The sequence below is a fragment of the Spea bombifrons genome, chromosome 1, assembly GCF_027358695.1.
Source record: "Spea bombifrons isolate aSpeBom1 chromosome 1, aSpeBom1.2.pri, whole genome shotgun sequence".
NCBI classification, from domain to species: Eukaryota; Metazoa; Chordata; class Amphibia; order Anura; family Pelobatidae; genus Spea; species Spea bombifrons.
Genome location: NC_071087.1, coordinates 104915169 through 104937816, shown reverse-complemented (window position 1 = coordinate 104937816; position 22648 = coordinate 104915169). Strand labels below are relative to the sequence as shown.

Below are 22648 nucleotides of genomic sequence, written 5' to 3'. Positions count from 1 at the left end.
TTATTGACAATATAACATTGTGATCTACCCCATCATATATTGTATGTATGGATATTAGTTTCTTTCCCAAATATGAAGCTATTGCCAACAAGGCTCTATCACATGTGTTGGCTTCTCTCTCTGTTGATTTGATTTTGTTAAAACCCGTACACTATGTAAAACAATGAGTAATGTGTTGGTTCTGTGCATACATTAATAATACAAATACGGGTGAACTCTTATCCCGGCTACACGCAAATTACTTCCACTCCCAAACTATAGCTTCCAGAGTTGTGACTGTACTACACTTAACTTCCAGGGCAGACCTGTTTTAAAGGAGGATCTCTCTATGCATCATACACAGGTTAGAAAATGAGATGTCATTAAAATACTTGGAGGGCCATCACTGAGGCCAAATACTTTCAAGGTCTTGCTGTAGTAATTATTTATTAATAAGCATACCAATGAAGTTAAAATTATCATCACTTGACTCAAAAAAAAAGAATGTGAGTGAAGCTATCCTAAAGAAATTAGTAAAAAAAAAAAAAAAAAGATTCAAGGGCACACTAGATGAACTCAGACTTTCTTCTGGTGTCACTATCTATGTATCCAATAAACATGGAAACATAGAATGTGTCGGCAGATAAGAACCTTTTGGCCCATCCAATCTGCCCAATATCTGAATATTTTCATCTCCACCAAATGTATCGGTTTGTCTTAGTCTGTCAATTCTTGTCATATCCCTTGAATTTATGTATTGTATTAAGCGCTGCGTAAACTGTTGGCACTATATAAATAAAGGATAATAATAATAATTTGTCCCTGGCCTTATCTTCTACCTAGGATAGCCTTATGCCTATCCCATGCATGTTTAAACTCCTCCACTATAACCTCTAACACCTCTACTGTAAGGCTATTCCATACATCCACTACCATGCCAGTAAATTTCCTTATATTACTTTTAAACCGTTGCCACTCTAATTTCAGACTATGTCCTCTTGTTGTGGTGGTTTTTCTAGTTTCAAATATATTCACCTCCTTTATCATGTTAATTATCTTTATATATTTAAGTGTTTTTATCATATTCCTCCTGTCTCGTCTTTCCTCCAGGCTATATCTGTTAAGATCCTTTAACCTTTCCTGGTAAGTTTTATCCTGCAATCCGTGAACCTCTGAACTCTCTCCAGCATATCTATATCCTTCCGGAGATATGGTCTTGGGTTCTGTACACAATACTCCAAGTGAGGTCTCACCAGTGCTCTGTACAACGGCATGAGCACTTCCCTCTTTCTGCTGCTAATACCTCTCCCTATACAACCAAGCAATTTGCTGGCATGTTCGGCTGCTCTATTATGTTATCTACCTACCTTTAAGTCCTCTGAAATTATTACCCCTAAATCTCTTTTAAGGATTCTATAACCTGCCCTTGGGTTTTCATGCCCTAGGTGTATTGTCTTGCACTTATCCACATGATGCCTCAGTTGCCACGTCTAAGACCATTTTTCCAGTTTACCTAAATCACTTACCATTTGGCTTATGTAACAGGAACAGCCGATACCCCAACTTGGTACACCCATCAAATAATGCTTCCTTCTGCCCATAGTCACCAGGAATGGATCATCATGTGGGAAAAACGTCAGCAGGAAACACAACCTCTCAGGAACCTTGAAAGCACTGTAATGTAGCTATAAAGTAAGTGCTTTACTTTCCTGACAAGGACAGCACCAAGGCTTACCCCAATAAAAAGACAGAACTCGTACTGAGGTAAAACAGGAACTGACTTTATTGGGAACAGCACCGATATTTATTGGCCATACAGTTCTATGGCCAACAATGCCCACCTGACAAAAAGTCACTATTTTCGTGGTGATCCTGAGGGAGTCGCATCAATCCCGGGGTACCAATGGAGAGCTCAGGGCCCAAGGATGTTATGTTTCTAAAAGCTACTTGATCCAACCTCGGGATCCTGAGCAAGAGCATCGGAAACGTCCCCAGGAATAGTCTGTGCGGGAGCCGGGCCAGAGCTCCATAGGCGCTGCTGAATAAACCCCAGTCCTAAAGATTGGTAAAAAAAACCAGGGTTCCCAAATGGGCTCCCTTTCCGTAACCACCATATGCATAGTGTAACCCTAAAAGAGTGAAGTGGTTGGTTAACAGGTGTCCATAGCGACGCAGTTCCGATTGTTGGCGGGCATCTCCGTGGTTCCTAGCAGCCGCACAGTTCCATGGATTTGCGACTAGGTCCCAGTCAGGCTTATGAAATGTTTCCGTCCATGTAGAGCCCCCATAGCCTAGTTCACGGGAGTTTGGTTAGGGCAGAGCACATAAGAAGGGGCTTGGCAGGCAAGGAGTCTCCCCAAGAATATATCAGTGCCCCTTCCCAAACTCAAAATCTACCCCATGTGTCCTCAACAAAAAGATACACGTTACCATTAAGACTTGCAATATCACTAACAAAAATATTAAAGAGAATGGGTCCAAGTACAGATCCCTGAGGCACCCCACTTGTATCAACAAGACCTTGCTCCGAATATACTCCATTGACTACAACTCTCTGCTGTCTGTCACTGTCTAATTCATTCAACAATACAAAGATTGTAGTTTATTTATAAGTCTTCTATGTGAGACAGTGTCAAAAGCCTTACTGAAATCCAAGTGCTTTATGGCCTGATAATTCCAATCATGGTTATGGCTACTTTCATGTGTGATCTAAAATTAGTTTAATTATCTGATATTTATTTTCCGTTCTCACTTTCCCCATGTAGGCTTGTCAGTTGGACCCCCAGAGTCATCTTGTGCTATTGAGTAGAATGTATTTGACTGTGCATATAAGATTAATATGTCTAAGATGATTGTGGCGGCAGCAGCATAAAGATAATGTATTTGACAGCATAGGTATAATAGCTACAATCATCCAGCAAAAATATATTTTCACCTATACATTTGCTAGGTAGGTGAGGTATTGCTCCGTGTCATATTTTTTATGATAGGTGCACATTCACATATTCAAAAAAGCACATGCTAAGGAGGGTATTCATTTAATGATGCTTAAAAGTGTGTACAGGACACGTCCACTTTAAAAATCCTGTATGGTATGGACAGGTTTACAATAGAAAATAAATTGTAGAATTAAAAAAAATAAGCATTTAGTTTTTAAAAATGTGATCACTTTGAGAAATTCTGCAATGTGCCACGACTTACAAAAAACGGACGTTCTTAGCAGTCTGCATGAAACGAACAAAATCTTGCAAAACCACTCGGTGGATATACTTGTGCCGAATAGTAAACATTATAACTCCAAAGTAGCACTTACTTTTGTGTAAGAACATGGTAAATAAACATTGTTAAACATAAAACCTGTCACCTGGTTCAAAAACAGGCAGGGACAGAACTAGGGACCAGAGCCAAATGCCATTTCTACTAACCCAGTCATTCTTGTTGCATGTCAAAACTGTCCAAAACAATGCAAAATTACCGGCCTTCCTAAATTGAAATAATAAGTAAAAAAAATAATATTAAAAAAGGGGATCACTTTTACAACTAAAAATATATATATGGAAGCTATTTTGATTGAGCAATTTTGTGTGAGATGCACTCTAGGGAAATCATATTTGTTGAGCTTCCCAGGTTATCACACATCAGGTTGCATATCAATTCATGCTTTTGTTGTTGTCGTTGATTGTAGAAAATACAGTAATCTCTTGCTGCTTCTCATTTACACTGTCTGTGTGGGTTTTGTCTTTTTGCTGCTTTTAGTAATAAGTAGAAGATGTGTGCATATTTATATTGTATTTTGTACATAATGAAAGTTATGCGTATGATTAATTATAAAATAGGGGTCCAATTTGTTTTTATATAAATAGCTCTATATCTGTTATGCTGTATGGGCTGTATCCAGTACTTTTTAGTGATAAGCATAATATCCTAGACATTTTTAAAAGAGCACTGTAGCCCTATTTTCATATTAAATGCATACTGGAGTACACTTTGCATGTGCAAGAACTCTTTAGTAATCGGAGGTAGTGAATGCGACGTCTGTCTCATTTAACACCCTCCCCATAAGCATACCTGGGAACTTCTCGGCTCCGGCTACCCGGAGCCTTCCCTTGCCGGACGCAGTCAGGTGGTCCCGCTGACGTCAGTGGGTGGTCCCGCTGATGTCGGGGGGAACACCCCCACATAAAGGAAAAAATGGGCGGAGGATTCGGATCTTGACCCGGAGGATTCGGATCTTGACCCGGAGAACCAGAGGAGCAGCGCTCACCCGGCAATCTCTGGGTCAAACCCAGAGATTTCCCAGGTATGCACATAAGCCTCTACTGAAAACAAGTAGCATTCATCAGTACACTTCTTGCACATGCTCAGTAGAACTCCCATTCCAGTCGATGGATGCTGAGCTTCCATCGTAATCAGTGGAGTTGTTTTGAACCCTGATGTTTTGCGAGCAAACATGCAGTTGAACTGTTGCTAACTGCACCGTTTTCAAGGGAGCTCAGCTCAGAGTGCTGCATGTGCAAGAAGTGGGCTTCCTGCTTACACATCCTGAAGTGAAAATGAGACCGAAATCTCATATTCTAACAAAAAACTAAATCTAGATACAATTTGGGGTGTTCCTTTCAATTGCATCAATATCATTATCTTGGAAAAAATGACCACAAAAGTGTTACAAGTCTATGCCATGTAGAATTATTACAGGGGGGATGCGCCAGTTTTGCACACTAGCAACACTGAGAAAGACCTGGACATGAAACCTTTGTTATGCATGCAGGCAAAGCAAGCACATAGATTATGTGTCCGTGTTCTGCGCTATGTCTATACACAAACACGTTTTGCACAAGAGTAGAAATTCCTATGTTTAGCACCATAACAGAAAACGTACTTTCATTTACATGCACAGGGTGTTGTTAAGTTTGCATAAGTTACAAATCGCTCATGTTCTTTGTGCGAGGGAAACTTCATACAAGAGAATGTGCAGCACGATAAGTGTGACTGTCTCCTAATATTATATCTACATCGTTATAGTAGGAGAAGGCATGTGATCAGAGTGATGACGACTGTGTTAATCGTGGTTGTATTTCCAACCCTCAATATTTTAGGAAACCAGCATTGCATCCTGTACCTACGATAAATCACGAGAGCGCAGATTTCCCAATGCAGGGAGACACATGAAAGTGACTCAGCCCTCCATGTCAGCATTTGTGTAACACAGGACACGCCAAGTAACATAGTATATGTTGGCAGGCAGTGAGAACATATAGTGTTCCCGGAAATTGGGGAATGTATGGCTAGAACGTAAATGAAGTTGTCCAAATTTGAAATACAAATTCTAATACAGTATATTTGATTTGATTTTTTTTGTATAATTTTATTAGCTAGCACTGCTCTAATCTTATCTCTTTGCTGAGTAAACAAATTTAAGTTTTATCTTAATTGCTTTGTGGTGAAGAATAACATTTTTGGAATCCATCCAGGGGAGCAATTAAATAAAATGAGGTTTAAGAAGACATAAAGCCTAGAATAAAACTAATATGAAACATTGAATGATAATCTACATGGTAAACGTCCGGTTTGTACAAATGTATGATACAATGGGCCCATGTGTGATAGTGTAACAATGCTTTAATGTGTTACTTCTTTAACATATTCTACACATTACGTACTGTATTTGCTGGGATATAAGTTTTTTCAGCCCCCCCCCCCCCGAATGTTTGCTTTTACTATCAAGAAACCTTGTATGTCTTGCTTCTGGCTGATGTCGTCCTAACATACAATCTAATACATAATGGCACAGATTACTTTTTTTTCTTTATTTTATAGAACTGCATTGCTACTTCAAAACATAGGTGATAAGTTACAACCCAGGTAATATTAGGGGCCTGTTACTATAGAGGGTGGTGTTAAGTAATTTTGCAGCATTCACTATGCACAGGGCTGGTGCAAGGATTTTTGTTACCCTAGGCAAAAACTAATTTTGCCAAATCCTTGGCTCTGGCCCCTGTATGTACTGCCTTTGGGGGCGGGGTCATGTGTGTGCATCATACACATGACCCCCCCAGTGTGTTGACGGCACCTACATTGCAAGCATATATCACAGGTCATGCAGCTCAAAGGCCAGCCCTGGCACCCATATTGCACACATAGGAATGTATCTCTTTAAATCTCATATTTCTCTCCATTTCTTTTTCTCTTTATCTCACCCTTTTCTGTTTTTCCCACCCTTCAGTTTATCTCTCCTCTTTCTGTTTATCTTTCCTGCTCGTTCTCTTTCTCTCTCCTCCTCTTTCTCTTTTTTTTCCTACTTCCCCTTTTTCTCTTTTATCTCTCCCCATTTTCTTGCTTTCTCTGCAACTTTTCCTCATCTCTAATTCTTATTCTCTCCCTTTCTTCCCATCCCTCTTCTTTCTCACTATTTCTCTCTCCCCTTTCTCGCCATCACTTGCCTTGCTGAGGTCCTGTGGTGGGAGCGCAAGGCCTCTGCCTCATTGCTCCATTGCGGTGCACCCAGCTTCACTGCTGAGCAAGGGAATGATTCAGAGCCTGACCTCGGGAGGTGCACTCACACTAACATACCTACCTGTGTACGCAGGCAGACACTAACATGCATATGGAGGTAGACACACAGACACACAAACACACTCTAAAATACTCAGATTACACAGACACATACATACACTGGGAGGCACACAAATCCATACCCAGGCAGGCAGACAGACACTGACCCGCATACCCAGACAATCATATATATATATATATACACACACACACACACACACACACACACAGAGCTGCCTCAGTCTGTCTTGGGGGGGAACAATTTCCTTGTTGCACCCCACACACACCAGGATCTGCTGAGCATTGGCATATGCCAGCATCGGCAGAATCACAAAGGAGCAGTGAGGGCGGGTTGGAGGGGGATCCACGATCCACGATCTCCCCAACCAGCCCCGCTCCTCCAGCAGATCTGCCTGTCAAGAACACCACAGAGGAGGCACCCCCAACTGATAACACCATTTGCAGGCACTGGTAGGAATTCCTTTGTCCATTTATAGAGTGAGAGATTTCATGAGGCAGGGGGCAGCACATGTGCCTCATCTGGCACAGGATGCGTGAGAATTCCTCCAACATGAGGACAAGACAGGTGTGGTGTGCCATGCTAGAATCGAGTATATTTACTCCAAGGACTGGGGTTTGTCATTAATGTAATGGAACCCAGAGCACATTTTTACATTACATTTATTTATAAAAAGCCAGAAGATTCTGAAGGGCTTTACAATCAGTCTGTAGGATGAATTTAAAATCACGAACAATAACAAACTGGTACAAATCCGAGTGCTGTACAATGATCAGGAAGCTGCGGTTATATGTGGTCTGGGCCAGAAGCACAAAGATACTGAACCAGTTGGTTGACCTGGCCTTTGAACCCAAGGCAGAATTAGGAACGTTCTGAGCGAAAGTACGTGCCCAGCTCCTGTATCTTGGTAGCGGAAATTGTTCCAAAGCAACTAGAATAGATAGAAGTGTATTACATGAAATTCCTGCTAGGGTTTATGTGTAATCCCTGATTAGTTACCTGTATCTGTTGTGCAGCATTTGTATGCCGTGACTTCTGTAATAAATGCATTTTATTATCCGTCTTGCCTGGCTAGATGATCCTAGCCCTTGTGAGAACTCTCAGCCTACCCCTGAGAAATGCTACCAGGTCACCCCCAAAAATGGAAACCCCAGATGACTTGGTGAGTTAAAATTTGACAAATCGCAGATTCATAGTCCAAGAACACCATCCGTCCAGGACTGCATTGTCTAATGGGCAATATGAATAAGTGCTTAGGGTCCAGCTGGCCAGACACCAGCCAGGATGAGGTGCTGTAATGCAATTTAAATAATTCTTATATAGAGATGGGTGGGATGAGAGATTAAAGGGTCTTCTGTCAGGGGTTTACCAGGGGGTTTAAAGACTCTCATAACCACACAACCACTTTTAGTGTTTATAGAGCCTGGGTGAAACAACAGCTAATGGAAAATCAAATTTTTATAGTCAAAATAAGAATTTCCTCAAGAAAACAAGTTCACATTGACAAGCATATGAGCTATGTCATTTTCTGTTCTGTGATAACAAAATAAAACATTTCAAATTTCATATAGTGTGGGTTTTATTTGTTTTTATTTTAGAATTTTTTTACTTTCCACTTCCTGTCTTGCAGCTGATGTTTTAGTAAGGTATGACAGACTCCTACACAGATACTAAATATTAAAGGCTTATTGGAATAAGCCAGATATAGATATATAGAAACAAACACAGGAATGGGCGAATATTCGTAGAATACGAAGATTTTTTTTCCACCAAAGACAGATGCGAAGACTTTGCCAGCGCCCAAGTCTATATAGATCTGTTCTGTTCTCTCTAATATATATAGATATAAATAGATATCTATATCTCTCTCTCTCTCTCTATTATATATATATATATATATATAGATATATATATATATCTATATATATATATAAAATTGTTATTCAAGGTTGGATGGGGTCTACATAAGTCTGGAAAGCAACCTTCTAGGCAAGGGATAATACTGGTGGGTTAATTTCAAATACACATATTACGATTAAAAAATTAGGAAATTGTGATGCTTCACTTCATGATAAATGTATATTGCATTGAGCATTCCTGTGGAACTTTTGTCTCTTTTTAGGTGCACAGCTCTACATTGAATATAACTGAAAAAATTTAAAAAAACAAAAACCACAAAAAAAAAACAAAAAAACCTCACTCAATGTGGAAATAACTGCCTGCCATCTAGTGACCAGTTATGGTAAGAAATCATCTTGTTTGTACTTTCCTTCACAAGATAGCATATCTGCTGCTGAAAGCAGTCATCCTGCACGTCCCAAATTCTCTCAATGATGGACTCCGAGCTAGAGCCCTGCGCGGGACTACTTTTTTAATCCCGCTCCCGCCCGCTCCCGCGGATATTAATCCCGCTCCCGCAATGTGGGTGTTCCGCTCCCGCCACATTTGTGGCCAATCCCGCCCGCTCCCGCCACATTTGTGGCCCATCATGCCCGCCTCCTTACCTGATTTCCCGAGCAGTCCCGCGCGGCTGCCCTCGAGTTGTTCCCTCACGGCGTCACTTCTCTTGCTCCGCCCAGGAACAAGGCGGAGTCACAGGAAGTGACGTCACATCACGCGGGACCCGCCTCCCAGTGCAGTCCTCTACTCCGAGCCCAACTGGATGTTCTGCTGCATGTTATTCTCTTTGCGTTATCTTCCCTTTAATTCTGAACTTTGCCTGTATTCTGATACTGCATTTTCTGCCACCAACCTTTGCCCTGAGCCCTTCCTTCATACACAGAAGTAGATTCTGCTTTGCTTCTCATGGCCTTCCAGCACGACCAAGAACGTCCATACGCAAAAATGACTGAAAATGTTTACTTCTATGTGGAGTCATAGGTCCATATTTATAAAGGTGAAATAAGCACAGTTTTTGTGAACGGTTCTATATCTGTGAAACACTAAGGAGGTTCCTAACCCTGCTAAGCATTAATCAAGACCAAGCCACAAGGGGAAAAGCAAAGTGAGTGCACAGGCATCAGCAAGAGCATACAGTTTGCTTAATTAATTCATGATTGATTACTCCTTAACATAACAGCAAACAAGTAGGAAAACCTAATGTATTATATACATTCTCTATGTAGGTCATTTTTAAATAATAATAATAAATATATACTATAATATAATAAGTAACCAGCCAAATAATTGTTTTTAAAAAAAAAGGGGGGGATAAGGCCAAAATCTTGCAAACAGGCCAATAAGCCATGTATGACAACTCTTTAGAGGTAATTTGGCCTTTGTACACAAATTTGAGGGATATATCACAGTATACAAAAAAAAACTAGTACAAAACACATTAGCAGGTACTGAACAACCATATGCAGATATGGTAATTGCACACTATCAGACTTCAGAGACACACAACTGTAAATCATAATCAAAGTCTGGAATCTGTGACTTGCTAATGGTTATGTTAGGATTTCAGCCATACCATTATGATCACTGACAGGTGAAGTGAATAACACTGATAATCTTATCATGGCACCTGTCAGAGGGTGGAAAATGTTAGGCAGCAAGTGAACATGTTGTCCTCAGATTAGAAGGGCGACAAGGGCTAAATTGTGATGGCTTGATGACTGGGTCAGAGCATCCCCAAAACATGAACAGTCAACACGGTCATGGGCGGCCAGGGCTCGTTAAGGAGCGAAGGCTGGCTCATGTGATCAAATCCAACAGACAAGCTACTGTAGCTCAAATTGCTAAAAAATGTAATGCTGGTTCTGATAGAAAGGTGTCAGAATACACAGTGCATCGCGGTTTGTTGCTTATGGGGCTGTGTAGCCGCAGACCAGTCAGGGTGCCCATGCTGACCCCTGTCCACTGCAGAAAGCGCTTACAATGGGAATGTGAACATAAGAATTAGACGAAAGAGCAATGGAAGAAGGTGGCCTAGTCTAATAAATCACATTTTCTTCACATGGATGGCCGGGTGCATCTGGAGAACACATGGCATTGGGATGCATCCATGGAGCCCCCAACTCGCAACTTACAGGACTTAAAGGATCTGCTGCTAACGTCTTGATGCCAGATACTACAGCACACCTTCACAGGTCTAGTGGAGTCCATGCCTCCACAGGTCATGGCTGTTTTGGCGGCAAAAGGGGGACATACACAACATGAGGCAGGTGGTCATAATGTTATAGCTGATCGGTGTATATTCTCCCCTTCTCTTTCCCTACTGTCCTAACCTATGAACACCAGATCGACAACTTAATAATACAGATGTGAGAACTAAACAAGGAGTTAAAAAAAGAAAGTTAAGATAGTTTTCCTTCATAGTATACAAATAAGATGAGTTCCTAATATATATCGTGGTATAAGTATATACTTTTTCCTGAGTCTAGATACAGGGTTAGCCCTGATGATGCAAACTTAAAATGTCAGTAAACTAATCAGAACTGTCAACAACAAACCAACAAGCTTCAGGTACCAGATCTACTTGAGGCATTCTGGAGCCATTATGATCACCAAGCTCTTATCCTTGGTCTTCATGATTATTCTTGAGATAAGTGGCAGAGGAGGAAAAATTTGATGCAGTTTGCCTCTATCCAACAACAGAGACCCCACTTGACCATATTTTGACAAATTTCAGATGTAGCCTCAATCTCCAGGGTCTGAGAAAACTGATAATTCAGCATCACTCTTGAGGGTACTGGACACTCTGGATGAACATTCCTTTAATAAATGTTTATGAACTAAAATTATACCCAGTATCCAACCAGCTCAGATGAACAGGCTCCATTTCAGAGGAACCTCAGCCTCTCAACAAGGATCCACCTGGCATCAAAATCTTCTCTGCGAGATCTACTCATGCACTTCTGTAACTCGTTAATCAAGAAACCTAGTGGACCCTGATTCTTTAACAGTCTGGGGAACCTCTGGACACTAAGGTGCTCAGTCCAAAATTTCAACAGTGACTACCTATTGCTTTGATCAAGCAAGAATTCACTCTCATTCTTCAAGAAGCTGTGCAGGAGAGGAATGCTTTACCTACAACCTTTGACTTCGGACATAAAGTGTTTGACATGGCTTTGCTTCTGGTGAGCTTAGCTACTTGAGATATTCACACTGGGAGTAGCCCACTCCTCTTCCACTTTTGAAATGGAAAGAGTCTTCTCATCTTTTTAGACAATCTTCTATTCAGAGAAATTCTATTGTTCCATATTGAGACAAGACAGTGCCCCATGGGCAAGGAAGAACTTGTGTCACTTTCTCTCAAAGTATTCAAAAACATGTTAGGAGAAAAAGGAAAGCCCTTTGTTACACTGAAACCACAGTTAAGATGACAACTTCAAACACCTGAAAAGAAGCCAGCACTCACATCTGCTGGCAACTGAAAAGAGAGAAGTATGCTGCTGTCACTAATAATATGGTGCATACTCCTGTGTTGGTGATGCTACATGGGACACTAAACTTTAACTTGCCAACTAGTATAACAAATTTAATTGGCGTTCAGGCTACTACTTAATAGTGAAAAAGAGACAATGAACCAGGCAACATATTTATTCATAGATATGTACATATATAAAAACAAATATTAAAATTGTACTACAAATAAAAGCTTAAGAAATGTGACCATCATTCCAGTATATACATTTAGAATATTCCATTAATTTCACATGCATCAAAAGAGGTTTATTTCTTTATACAGTATTGGCTGTAAGTTAAAATCCTAGCAAGACACTTTGCTTGTTTGTTTCAAGTACAGTATGTCTACCAACACATCCTTAATAATAATAAAATTGATGTCTGCGGTGTTTCGACTAGAAATATGTGTGACAAAAGTTCCTTGCAGTGCTTGGTACGATGCAAATGTTACAGGGCCTGCTCCTGAGAAATACATGTAGGAGACAGCAATAGTATTTCACGTTGTTTGTTATTTGCGTCCTAATGCTCTGGAGCACATTATTCAGTGAATTGCAGAGCATTCAAGCACTGAAGGAGCGACATATAAAAGAAAAAAATAAATAAAACAATATCCTCTAATACTCTGACACATCACTTTCACATATATGCCCAATAACTGGAAAAAACAATAGTGTACCTGAGCAATGCAATCACAGCATAGACTGCACTGGAAAAGCAAAAGCCTTCTAATGATACATATTCTACTAAAATGATCTTAAAAAACAAATTAAAAAGGGAGGAAGAATACGTTGAATGAAGCACTCGTGATGATTATCGTGCAGTTAGGAAGAGGTAGAGCCTGATGTAAAAATTACTTTCGGACGTGTTTCTGAGCAATGAGCACACAATGCTCTCTTTCCACAAGTAAAGCACCCCACTGGATCATCCACCTAGCATTTTTTTCCCTTTTAGCATATATAAACATTAAGCAAAATCAAGTGGGGCAAGATATGGACAATGTTTATACACATGAATAACTGAGCAGATTGTACAAAAAAAAAAAATCACCTAAAAAAATAAAAACGTGGGAAAGAAATTTACCAATCCCAGTGGCAGTAATTAGCAGCACATTCATTTATAAGTCTAGATTCAAATTCAAAAATGTACCTTGAAAAAGCTACAATAAAAGGCAACAATTCTTATTAAAAAGTAGAAAGATCGCATTATGGTTTTGGGGGGCATGTGGCATTTGTAGATGGAAGGCTTATAAATTAATGGTTAAAAATGGAAACCCTAGTAACACTTATCAGAACTAAACGCTTTACCCAGGCTCCAGCAGGACAGAGGTAAAGTCACCCCAAATAATGCAGTCATCGTGACACTACAGAGCTAATTGAATTGTAAGAAGTGCCACTGTTACAGCTTGCTGCATATGCTTCTTGTCCGTGGACATCAAGATTCACTTTAAAAACAGAAGAGGACTTCAGCAAAAAATCAGCTGCATCTCGTCGCCCAAGTTCTCTCAGTTTTGTCATTAGAATGGCTACAGTGCTTTCTGGGGAGTTACCCCATTCTTGCAAAACAGCACACATTGGGCTTGGGAGAAAACCATTCTCCACTGTACTGCTGTTCATATTGTATTTGGCAACCAAGTCTGGCAGACCCAAATTCATAGCCAGAAGACACCAGTCCTTGCCCATGGGATCTGGAGGGTCTAGAAGTCGGCTGAGTTTTCTTCTAGTTAGAACGTTCAGTTCTGAGATGTGATGATCCATTCCTAAATTTCCTTGTGAGTAAATGTCCAAGCAACCAAAGCACAATATACTGCTAAAACTTTCCTTGTATCCAGCCATTGTATTCGCCAGTGAGGTCTCCTTTTGCACCTGTGCTCGGAAAAAGTCTCTAGGTTGGTAAACCATTACTGGTTCATGGTGTTCCCTTAGTTGCTGTGGGCTTAAGTAATATTTTACAGTTAAAAGCCCTGGTAATGTTGTGGAGAATAAGTTGTCAATGATACAGCAAATAGAATCTTGAAGTAAACAACACTTAATTTTTTCAGTTTCAAGACCCCTAACTTGCACTTCAATACCTTGACCATGGTTGACCAGCAACACCAAAACTTCAGCCCCCCGGTTTGCAATTTTGCAACCATTTACCCACAGACGTATATCGGCGTCTCCATCAGTGCTTTGTTGATGTATCCATCTACAAAGGTTTACTTGGACTTTGTGGAAAATGCCACATGGGAAAGGAGTAAGATGTTCCACAGGAACAATTCGAACTCCGCCATAAATCATGATGTCCTCTTCTTCATCAGTCCATGATCTGTGGAGGCTGTCTGTTTTTATAAGAGCTGGAATATCCACCATGGTTCCACTGCTTAAGTCTCGGGCACAGATATCCATTGCGTCTAAGATCTGTACAAGTTCATCAACATCACTGTCTGAGACCAGGCGCTGGATATCATCCATAGTGTATCTCCCCCGATAATGGTGTAGGGCTTTTGGGTTCTCTATGGACAGGAGTTTCCCAAGGACATTGTGACACAACCATCTTGGGTCTAAAAGCACCACATCTTGAACAGTCTCACTCTGCATTATGCTGACCTATTTAAACAAAGGTGACAGGATGATAATTAGAAATACTTCTGCACTACTGAATACAATATTTAGCAGTAAGTTGCAGTGCTTTGATTAATTTAAGTATTCTATTAAAGCGTAATACCACTTATGACCAAAGGGAAGTTTGAACATTTTGAAACATTTCTTGTTTGGTTAAACATAAGTTAAATGATTATAAAATGATTATTTATTGTGCAGTATTATCTGTAAACCACCCACCCATTCTATTATTGTGGAAAAAGCATTACATGAGATATCGTCTGGCTCTGCTGACTGTTGTACTTTGGGACGCTGGGCAGATCATATATGCAAACATACCCAGGTGGAAATGATCGACTTAAACCTAAGGCTACCTTGCTTGTTGTATGCCCTTTGTAATTCTGCTATACGTTCACAATTTTCCATGCGGCTCAGGATTTCTTGGGTTTCATCAATTTAGCTTCAACATCAACTAACACAGAAAACAAAACTGGAGGCTAGCAGAGGGCCCAACACACTATATATGAAAACTACTGGTATGTGTAAGGGAAATCTCTCTTCCTTAATGTGCAAATCTTTATTTTGTTATCTACAATTTAAAACAGTTTATTGAAGTCAACAAGTTGTGCTGTAAGAATGCAGAGAAGCATGTATTGTGTCTGTCACCTCTTACCTCTCCAATACTGTGCAACTGCTGTGCTATAATCCTTATATCCTCTTCACTAGCAAGTGGGTTGAGCTGCTCCTGCACATCATAAACAAACTGCTGGAATGACAGCAACTGGTTGGGCCCATTTAGCTTTCTCCATGATGGCAGAGTAGATATTATTTTCTCACATAAAGGTGTCACTGTTGGACAAGCCTATAACAACAATAGATAAGTGTTAATATCCTGGGAAAGAAAGCAAAATGGCTAGGGACATTTTAGAGCAGACCCAGAGAGACCCAAAGATTGCAACGACTTTATACAAATGACCCCTTGAAAGGTCAACTGAGAAGCTACAAACAGGACTGCTGAGTCTGCTGCATGCCCACAATGGTCACACAATGGATGACACATAATTTACTCAGAGGACCCTGTCATTCAGAAATTTGTGAATGATGAGCCCAATTTAAGAGTCGATTTGCAACAGGTATTTGCATGCCAGTGTATCATAACCATGCTAATTGCTACTGAAACTCTCTGAAGGATTACATACATAACATTTTAATATTCAACCCGATTTCACTTAGCACTTTTCAATGCCAATGCCCAGGATTAACAAAACAGCCTATGGAAAATAATCAAGGCAGAACTGAAGCTGTTCTGATGCAGCATTCCAAACCTAGAATAGGTAATGTTTCTGATCCAAATTAGGCAATTCCCCAAAAATACTTGCCCCAAAGAGTTTTCAGGTTCATACTTAAAAGATGATGGGGACTTGCTGTATTATTAGCTCCTTACTTTCTTTATGTGTATAGGTCACACGCCTGTTTAGAAGGCAATCATTCTTACTATCAAGGAGATAGTAAACATGCCACATATGTCTGTTTTTTTTTACAATTCGTTTTAAGAACTTTATAAAATGGCAGCTTAAAGTTGTTGATTTATACTTTGCTACATGGGTAAGAACTCCAAATCAACTACAGGGTAGTATTGTGATCTCACTACCACACAAGACAAAACCTGGCCACCAGGTGGCACGTAACGTGCTTGTGAGCCTCTAACAGTGTATGTGTGGTATATGTCTTTGGCCAGATTCAGAAGGAACTGCTTAATTTTAAATATAAGCTAGTTCTCCATTGGGCAAACTTACAGGTATATAAAACAAACAATGTTTCTTCTGATGGCAAGTGGTAAGGGCACCTACTTGTCTATCAACAATATAGGTGCATCTGAATATTGCAGCTGTCAACATCAATTTACAGCACATGCCATGGTCAATATGGAAATAGATCCAAAATGCTATTACGGTAGTTTACGTTATAGCCACAGTGTATATTGAAATGTTAATTTTATCTGAGTATATCTTAAATCCATGCAAGCAACATTGTAAAAATTAGGAAAGAAGAGGGTAATGATTATAACCAACTACACAGAGATACAGGTTAGGAACAGAACCTTGTCCCACCATATCTGTAAAAAGAAGTTTTCATGTTAGCGGTACACAACACAAAGAGCAATTTTGGGGCAAAATACTAAGTGTAGCACCAGTGGCTTTGCGGTCTCTCAGGTGCTATGGTATGTGTTCTACATTTAGAATCTTGCTACAGAACTTCTCTTCATAAATATGTCGCCTTGAGGATTTACCTCTTTAAAATAAACTATGCAAAGTGTGACAGCCACTAATGTCTACAGTAATTAAACCGACTTACAGAAATTAGCTGGCTCCTTAGTTCCTGGAGGTGATTACGTAGAAGCTTCATATCCTTGGAATTAGATGCTCCTGCATCCAACACGAACAGCTTGTCAGAAATGTGAAGGTCGTTTCCAAAACTAAGGAAAAGAGAATTCTTTTATTTACTCCACAAGAGAAATTCACCCCACTTATAACAACTAAATAGCTTAGTAACTTCCGTCAGGCTAAAAAGAAACACCATCATTATCACTTAGCCAGCTTATCCCATAAGCCCTAACAACCTTATTAAAACCCTAAGCTGTGAAAGTGATCTTAACAGTGCATTAATTCAGTATTATTTGTAGTAGAAATACTTCACCATCTGTCCTAATGGTGCCCTTGTGTGGAGGAGTTTACACTAACATGTCTTATGTCCACGAATAGTGTAATTTGATTTAGTTGCAACAAACATAATGCAATATGACCTCATATGACTTTTGTTAGTTCTTACCGGTTTCTGATTTCTTTCAGCAATGACAAATCTTTGTCATATCCAAACTCTCCTCCAGCTGGGCGAGGCAGATTAACAATGTCGGCATGCGTGGCTACGAGCACGACTCTGAGTGGGCTCTTTAGCTTTCCTCCGAAGGCTAAACCATACGGCCAAAGAGATAAAGAGACACACAGTTACTCAGTGCTAACACACCTGTGTCGGGTGTTATTTCATCAGGGACATCATCTGCTGAAAACAGTCCTTATACATAAGCGATATGTACTGTACAGGCCCCAAACACCTAAATAACAAAATAATGTTTCCTAAAAGGTTCAGGAAATACTAATATGATTTAAGGGAAAATATATTATATAGTCATATTACAGCTACACTCAGGGGAGGGCCCTGGGGGAACGTACAGCTGAGTGAACCCCACTATAGTAACTAACACACTAGCACACACACTAACACTTACGCATACACACTCGCTATAACACACACTAAAACATGCCACATCTTTCACCCGTACCTTACACAGCACCATTCCTTATAGCTACTCACACGGTGTGAGAACGCATAATTTCACCGTTGGTTATGTTGCTTTTCTGTAGCTGCTACCAAGTCCAGGGAGCAATTCCCCGATCCTCAGAAGAAAGAATGTACTATAGTGATGTGTTGAGCGAGTGTTAGTTTAACAGTGGTAGTATAAAAATAAGAATTTTAATATTCAATATTGCTGGCTGAAAAATGTTAATCATATTGGGGTATGCTGGGGCAGCACCTGCTGTGAACGCACACAGCGATAGACACATTCATTAAACCATTAAAGTTGTGAATGTGGACTGTGAGTGTAAGTAAATATAGACCAGGAGAAAGTCTAGACCTACTTCTGAAGGGAGCCTGTCCCATGTATCTACCACCCTTCCTTACATCACAAGTTCCTTACATCAGATTAAGCTTCCTAAAACTGGAAAAGCGAAATCAGGATCACTAAAAAAAGTTGGACTGCATTTCACAGTGCCATCTTGTGGATAAATATTTAAGGACATATCACTACACATTCCTAGATAGAAATATCTTTTCAGTGTGATACAAAGCAAGAATGCTCGTAAGCTTTCACCGTGTAGATTATTCTTGTGTGTGACACAGAAAACCGCTGGGACCTAAAAATATGTCAAAAACTAGCTTTATGTGCATTTTGTGGATAGAACTGCTCGCATATTTGTAATTTTTGTAACATTCTTCCACTCAAATTGTACAGTGTTGCTAGGCTTCCAATCAATTCTGAATAATTACTCACACAGTACAGACCCACATCTGAAAGTTACACCAATTCAACTGAAATACTTTAGCAGTCAGTCAATTGATCTTTCACCTCTATAACATATGTTGTGCATTACCATAAAGAGGGCACTGTAAGGTAATAAAATAAACTAATCTTTCAACCAATTGATTGGACGTGAAAGATAGTTACGAATGGAACATGTCACTAAGTAAATGAGTTGCCCTCAAGGGCAGACTGTCCTTCAGCTTAACATCAGAATTTTCTATGAATGGCAACGCAGCTTTGAAAGGTTAGGTTACTTCTAGACCGATGTTGAACACGGTAAAATTAATAGTAAAGAACCTATATATTTTTCAAGCAGGCCAGAAGCATGAAGGGTTTATTCACTAATGGAAGAGTTGTCAGGAGAGTTGTGGCTTCAACGCCCTGAGCTCACTATACGTTATGAAGGGTTGGCTGGCCCTATATAATGTATAGTTAAAACTCTCCTCACATATTTCACTATACATTATACAGGACCAGCTCAGAGTGTCTTACTGTCAGCCCTTCAAAATGAATAAAGAAATGGGGAAGTTGAAACCACAACTTTTTGTCATATCAAGGCCAGCTCACCTAGATGGACAACAATGATCGACAGTGCTTTTCCATTCCATTAAAATTTTCTTCCTAGCATATTAGAAGTCAATCAGGAAGAATTTTTCATTATTCAGGTTTCCCACTGAAAATGTACTTTCCAGATCTAGCGTTCAGCCCTACCCTAATGTAATCTTCAAAAGCCACTTTCAAAGGCTTCCATGAAGCAACCAAAATGGCAGACAGAATCTGTTCTGGACTGAACAACTCCAGTCATTTAAGTAGGGATAGTGAGATATTTTTCTACTTGATCATAAAATACATTACCATTTACAGTAATTTAGATTAGTATTGACAAAAACTAGTGTAATTTTGTTCAAACAAACAGCATGTATTTGCAGACCTGGATGTGGCCAGTTGTTGTCAGCCATGTTATATTTTGGTTGGCTTTAAAACTGAGCTGTTTGGCAATGCTAATGAAGTATGTGTCTCCACAGACTTACATTAGTCTGAAAACATCACCGTTTGCAAGAAAACACAATCTCTTAAAACTTTTCTATTTTTAATGTGATGAAGATCATAGAGTACTTTAATATGCATTTGTATGATATTAGTAATTGAAGAAAGGTTAACCATAAATGACTGATTTAGCTTCTCAACCTGAGTCTTACTGCCAGGGGATTGCACAGGATAGTTTTGGGTTTTATTTGCCAATCTCAACGATGCATTCGAGTTCTTAATGCTAAAACTGAAGTTACCATGTTTTTATATACCATAAACATTTTTTCAAAATACATACCTATAGGTTCATCTACAGGAACAAGCGACTTCAAGAAGTTGAGCCAGAAAATGACTTGATTTAACTGAATTTCATATGGTTCCTCAAGGCTGAAAACCACAGCATGAATTGATGTAGGGTCATTGGCAGCAAAATAGTCATAACTGCAGTAATATGTAGGGTTTCCAGAGAACTCCCAGACACTGAAATCTCCAACACCTTGAAGTAAAAATATTATTACATTTTTGTGCTGTTCAGGACATGAAACAACTTAAATATAATGAGTCAAGTCAACAAGACTAATTTAGGTTCCAAGTTAGTTTCCCCATCTATGGCGACATGATTTAGACTTTAGCCTACCATAGTTAAAAGCCAAGTCCTAGTTCCACAGATTACATCTATCCAACCAGTGCCTTAAAAGTGCCTTTGGAATGATACACAAATTGATTATTTCAGATTTTCTCTAATTAGCTAAATCTGCTAAATCGAAGCACAGTTCACGTTTCCAAGGCCACTTTTTTAAATTTAAAATATGAAAAAGATCTTGCCACAAACCATTCAAGTTGGCATTCTGGATTTCAATAGCTTTGGTGGACTGGTCATCTGCAGAAGAGTGAGGGTTATGAGATGGTGCTACAAACACCTCCAGTACTCCTTTGGTTAATCCTGGCTCAAACATCATGCTGCGGCTCCGCACACTGACATTCTCACAGCCGGGGTAGAGATCCGAAATGCTCACTGAAACTGAAAAACAGCAAACAGGGGACATGTTAGAAACAGAGTTGCAAATCACACCAAAGTTGGATTTTGTGCCCCTCTCATGTTTGGCGAGATTTAACGATAAGATAACATTTGGGCAGCGCACCAGGCTCAGGTTTTTCCACTCAAAAGGTACTTCATAGAGAAAGCGCAAATGTTAACTGATGAACAAAAAGCATACAGCTTTCCACCAACCATACCATCTTGCTATCTTTGGCATTAAACACCCTTTTCTCTAAGCAGTCTTAGTGTTCAAACAGCTTAATCACATTAAAACTGGCTTCAAGCAGTCAATCAGGAGTAAGTAATGTCAGACCATGGAGAAGGAAGGCAGCTGCTTCGGCAAGACACCAACTTCAGTGTCAGAGCTTTATTTTGTTTTTTTATTTTCATTTTGGAAGAATGCACATTAAAGAACACAGAGTAATTTGATATGTAGTCTTCTAGTGGAGGTGTCAGGGATGTAAACCACCCCCTTTACTGGGATAATTCTAACCAAATGCTTTCTCAGTACTTTGCTTGTTTTCTAGGCACTTTACTTGCTTACCAGCGCTGAGTTTTACAAAATGTTTTTCTGATTTAACATTTTCCTTTGCTCCAATGATCAAAGGTTAAATGTTCCTGTTTTCAGAGCCAGAATGCATTTTCTCATAACGTTTGCTATATTGTGACAGCAATGCAATTTACAGAGGACTCCTTATCAAACACCGGTCAGCAGTTCTGGGCAGTAAGCGCTACAAGGTGTGCTTCCTGCATTCAGAAAGAAACAGGCAAATCATAAAGACACTTTCTTTAACAGATTCCCACTAACAAAATATATAACTTTTATTTGGAGACAATGGGAAATTAAAACTTTTTTTCTGGAGTAGGTCCATAAAATCAAATGGGATTAGTTTAAAGCTCAAAGGATTGAACAGGCTGAACACGGAAATGCTTTGATTAACCTTGAGAATAGTTTAAACTAAGAACTTTGTGAGTCTTTGTTAGTAAAAACATTTCGACAGTGGTGGCGGATGGTGACCACAATCTTAGTCAAACCAAGTGCAGGGCTGGTCGTCTACTAGATAGGGCTGTTGATCATTTATGGAACTTTATTTGTAGAAAGTGATAGAAAGGATTATTTTTTATTAGAGGAATCTGTGTAAGAATATAAAATAAAAAAAGATAACCCAAACTTTGATGTTTCATAACTAAATCGGCATTGGAAACATCATTCCTAGTACTGTTGAATGCCCATAAGAGTCCCATAATTATTTAATCTTGCCATTTTTGTTAATTGATATTTTTGCTAGGGGTGATTGCCATGTGATATAAAACCAGACAGTAATAGACTGTTGCTCGAGAGATTAAACCATTAGAAGAAAAATGAATGTTTTGTCTTAGTGGAACAGGATCTTTACCGCTTCCAGATCAAACTACAAATAAATACATTATCACTTAAAACTGCAGTGAAACCACAAAAAGGGCAAACCATAATATCATATTTTCAAGAGAAATACCTCCCTGTGTCTGTATTTCTACCACAATACAAACAATTGATATGTATAGCTCTGCATTCAAACAGCTTTTAAGGCATTCTGCCCTTTGTGTCGAAAGATCCTTGGAACAAAGCTGATAAATGCTCTCATGCAGCACTTTGAATAGGCGCTGGAACAACAACATTGTGCTTTTTTTCCTCCGCATTTACAAGTCACTTTAATGCAGTTTAATAAACAGATTTTTTGAGTGTCAAAATCATTATTATCCATTACCACGGCACACTATAGCTAGAATACAAATCACATGATTACAAGCTGCTCATTTTACTCCCCGTATCAGAAGCAGCGAAGGGTTATGGTATGAAACGTGCCTGCACAACACTGGAATGAATCTAAAGTGAACCTGTTGCTCAAATGCTCTGCATA

At 39.5% G+C, this 22648-nt stretch overlaps 2 protein-coding genes across 5 annotated transcripts in view; one reads left to right on the top strand and one right to left on the bottom strand.

Annotated features, from left to right (window-relative positions):
* The window catches only part of ISCA1 (iron-sulfur cluster assembly 1), a 521537-nt gene that overhangs the window by 103789 nt on the left and 395100 nt on the right, over nucleotides 1-22648 (top strand). The gene's annotated exons all lie outside the window — the stretch shown is intronic.
* DAPK1 (death associated protein kinase 1) overlaps nucleotides 12872-22648 on the bottom strand; it is a 69501-nt gene continuing 59724 nt past the window's right edge. For all 4 annotated transcript variants that reach the window (XM_053467330.1, XM_053467354.1, XM_053467337.1 and 1 more), the window contains exons 21-26: nucleotides 20541-20729; nucleotides 20007-20204; nucleotides 17368-17506; nucleotides 16894-17014; nucleotides 15212-15400; nucleotides 12872-14544 (exon numbers count right to left, since the gene is read on the bottom strand). In XM_053467330.1, the coding sequence (XP_053323305.1) occupies nucleotides 13309-14544; nucleotides 15212-15400; nucleotides 16894-17014; nucleotides 17368-17506; nucleotides 20007-20204; nucleotides 20541-20729 (2072 nt within the window). In that variant the 3' untranslated portion in view covers nucleotides 12872-13308. The remainder of the gene's footprint in view (nucleotides 14545-15211; nucleotides 15401-16893; nucleotides 17015-17367; nucleotides 17507-20006; nucleotides 20205-20540; nucleotides 20730-22648) is intronic.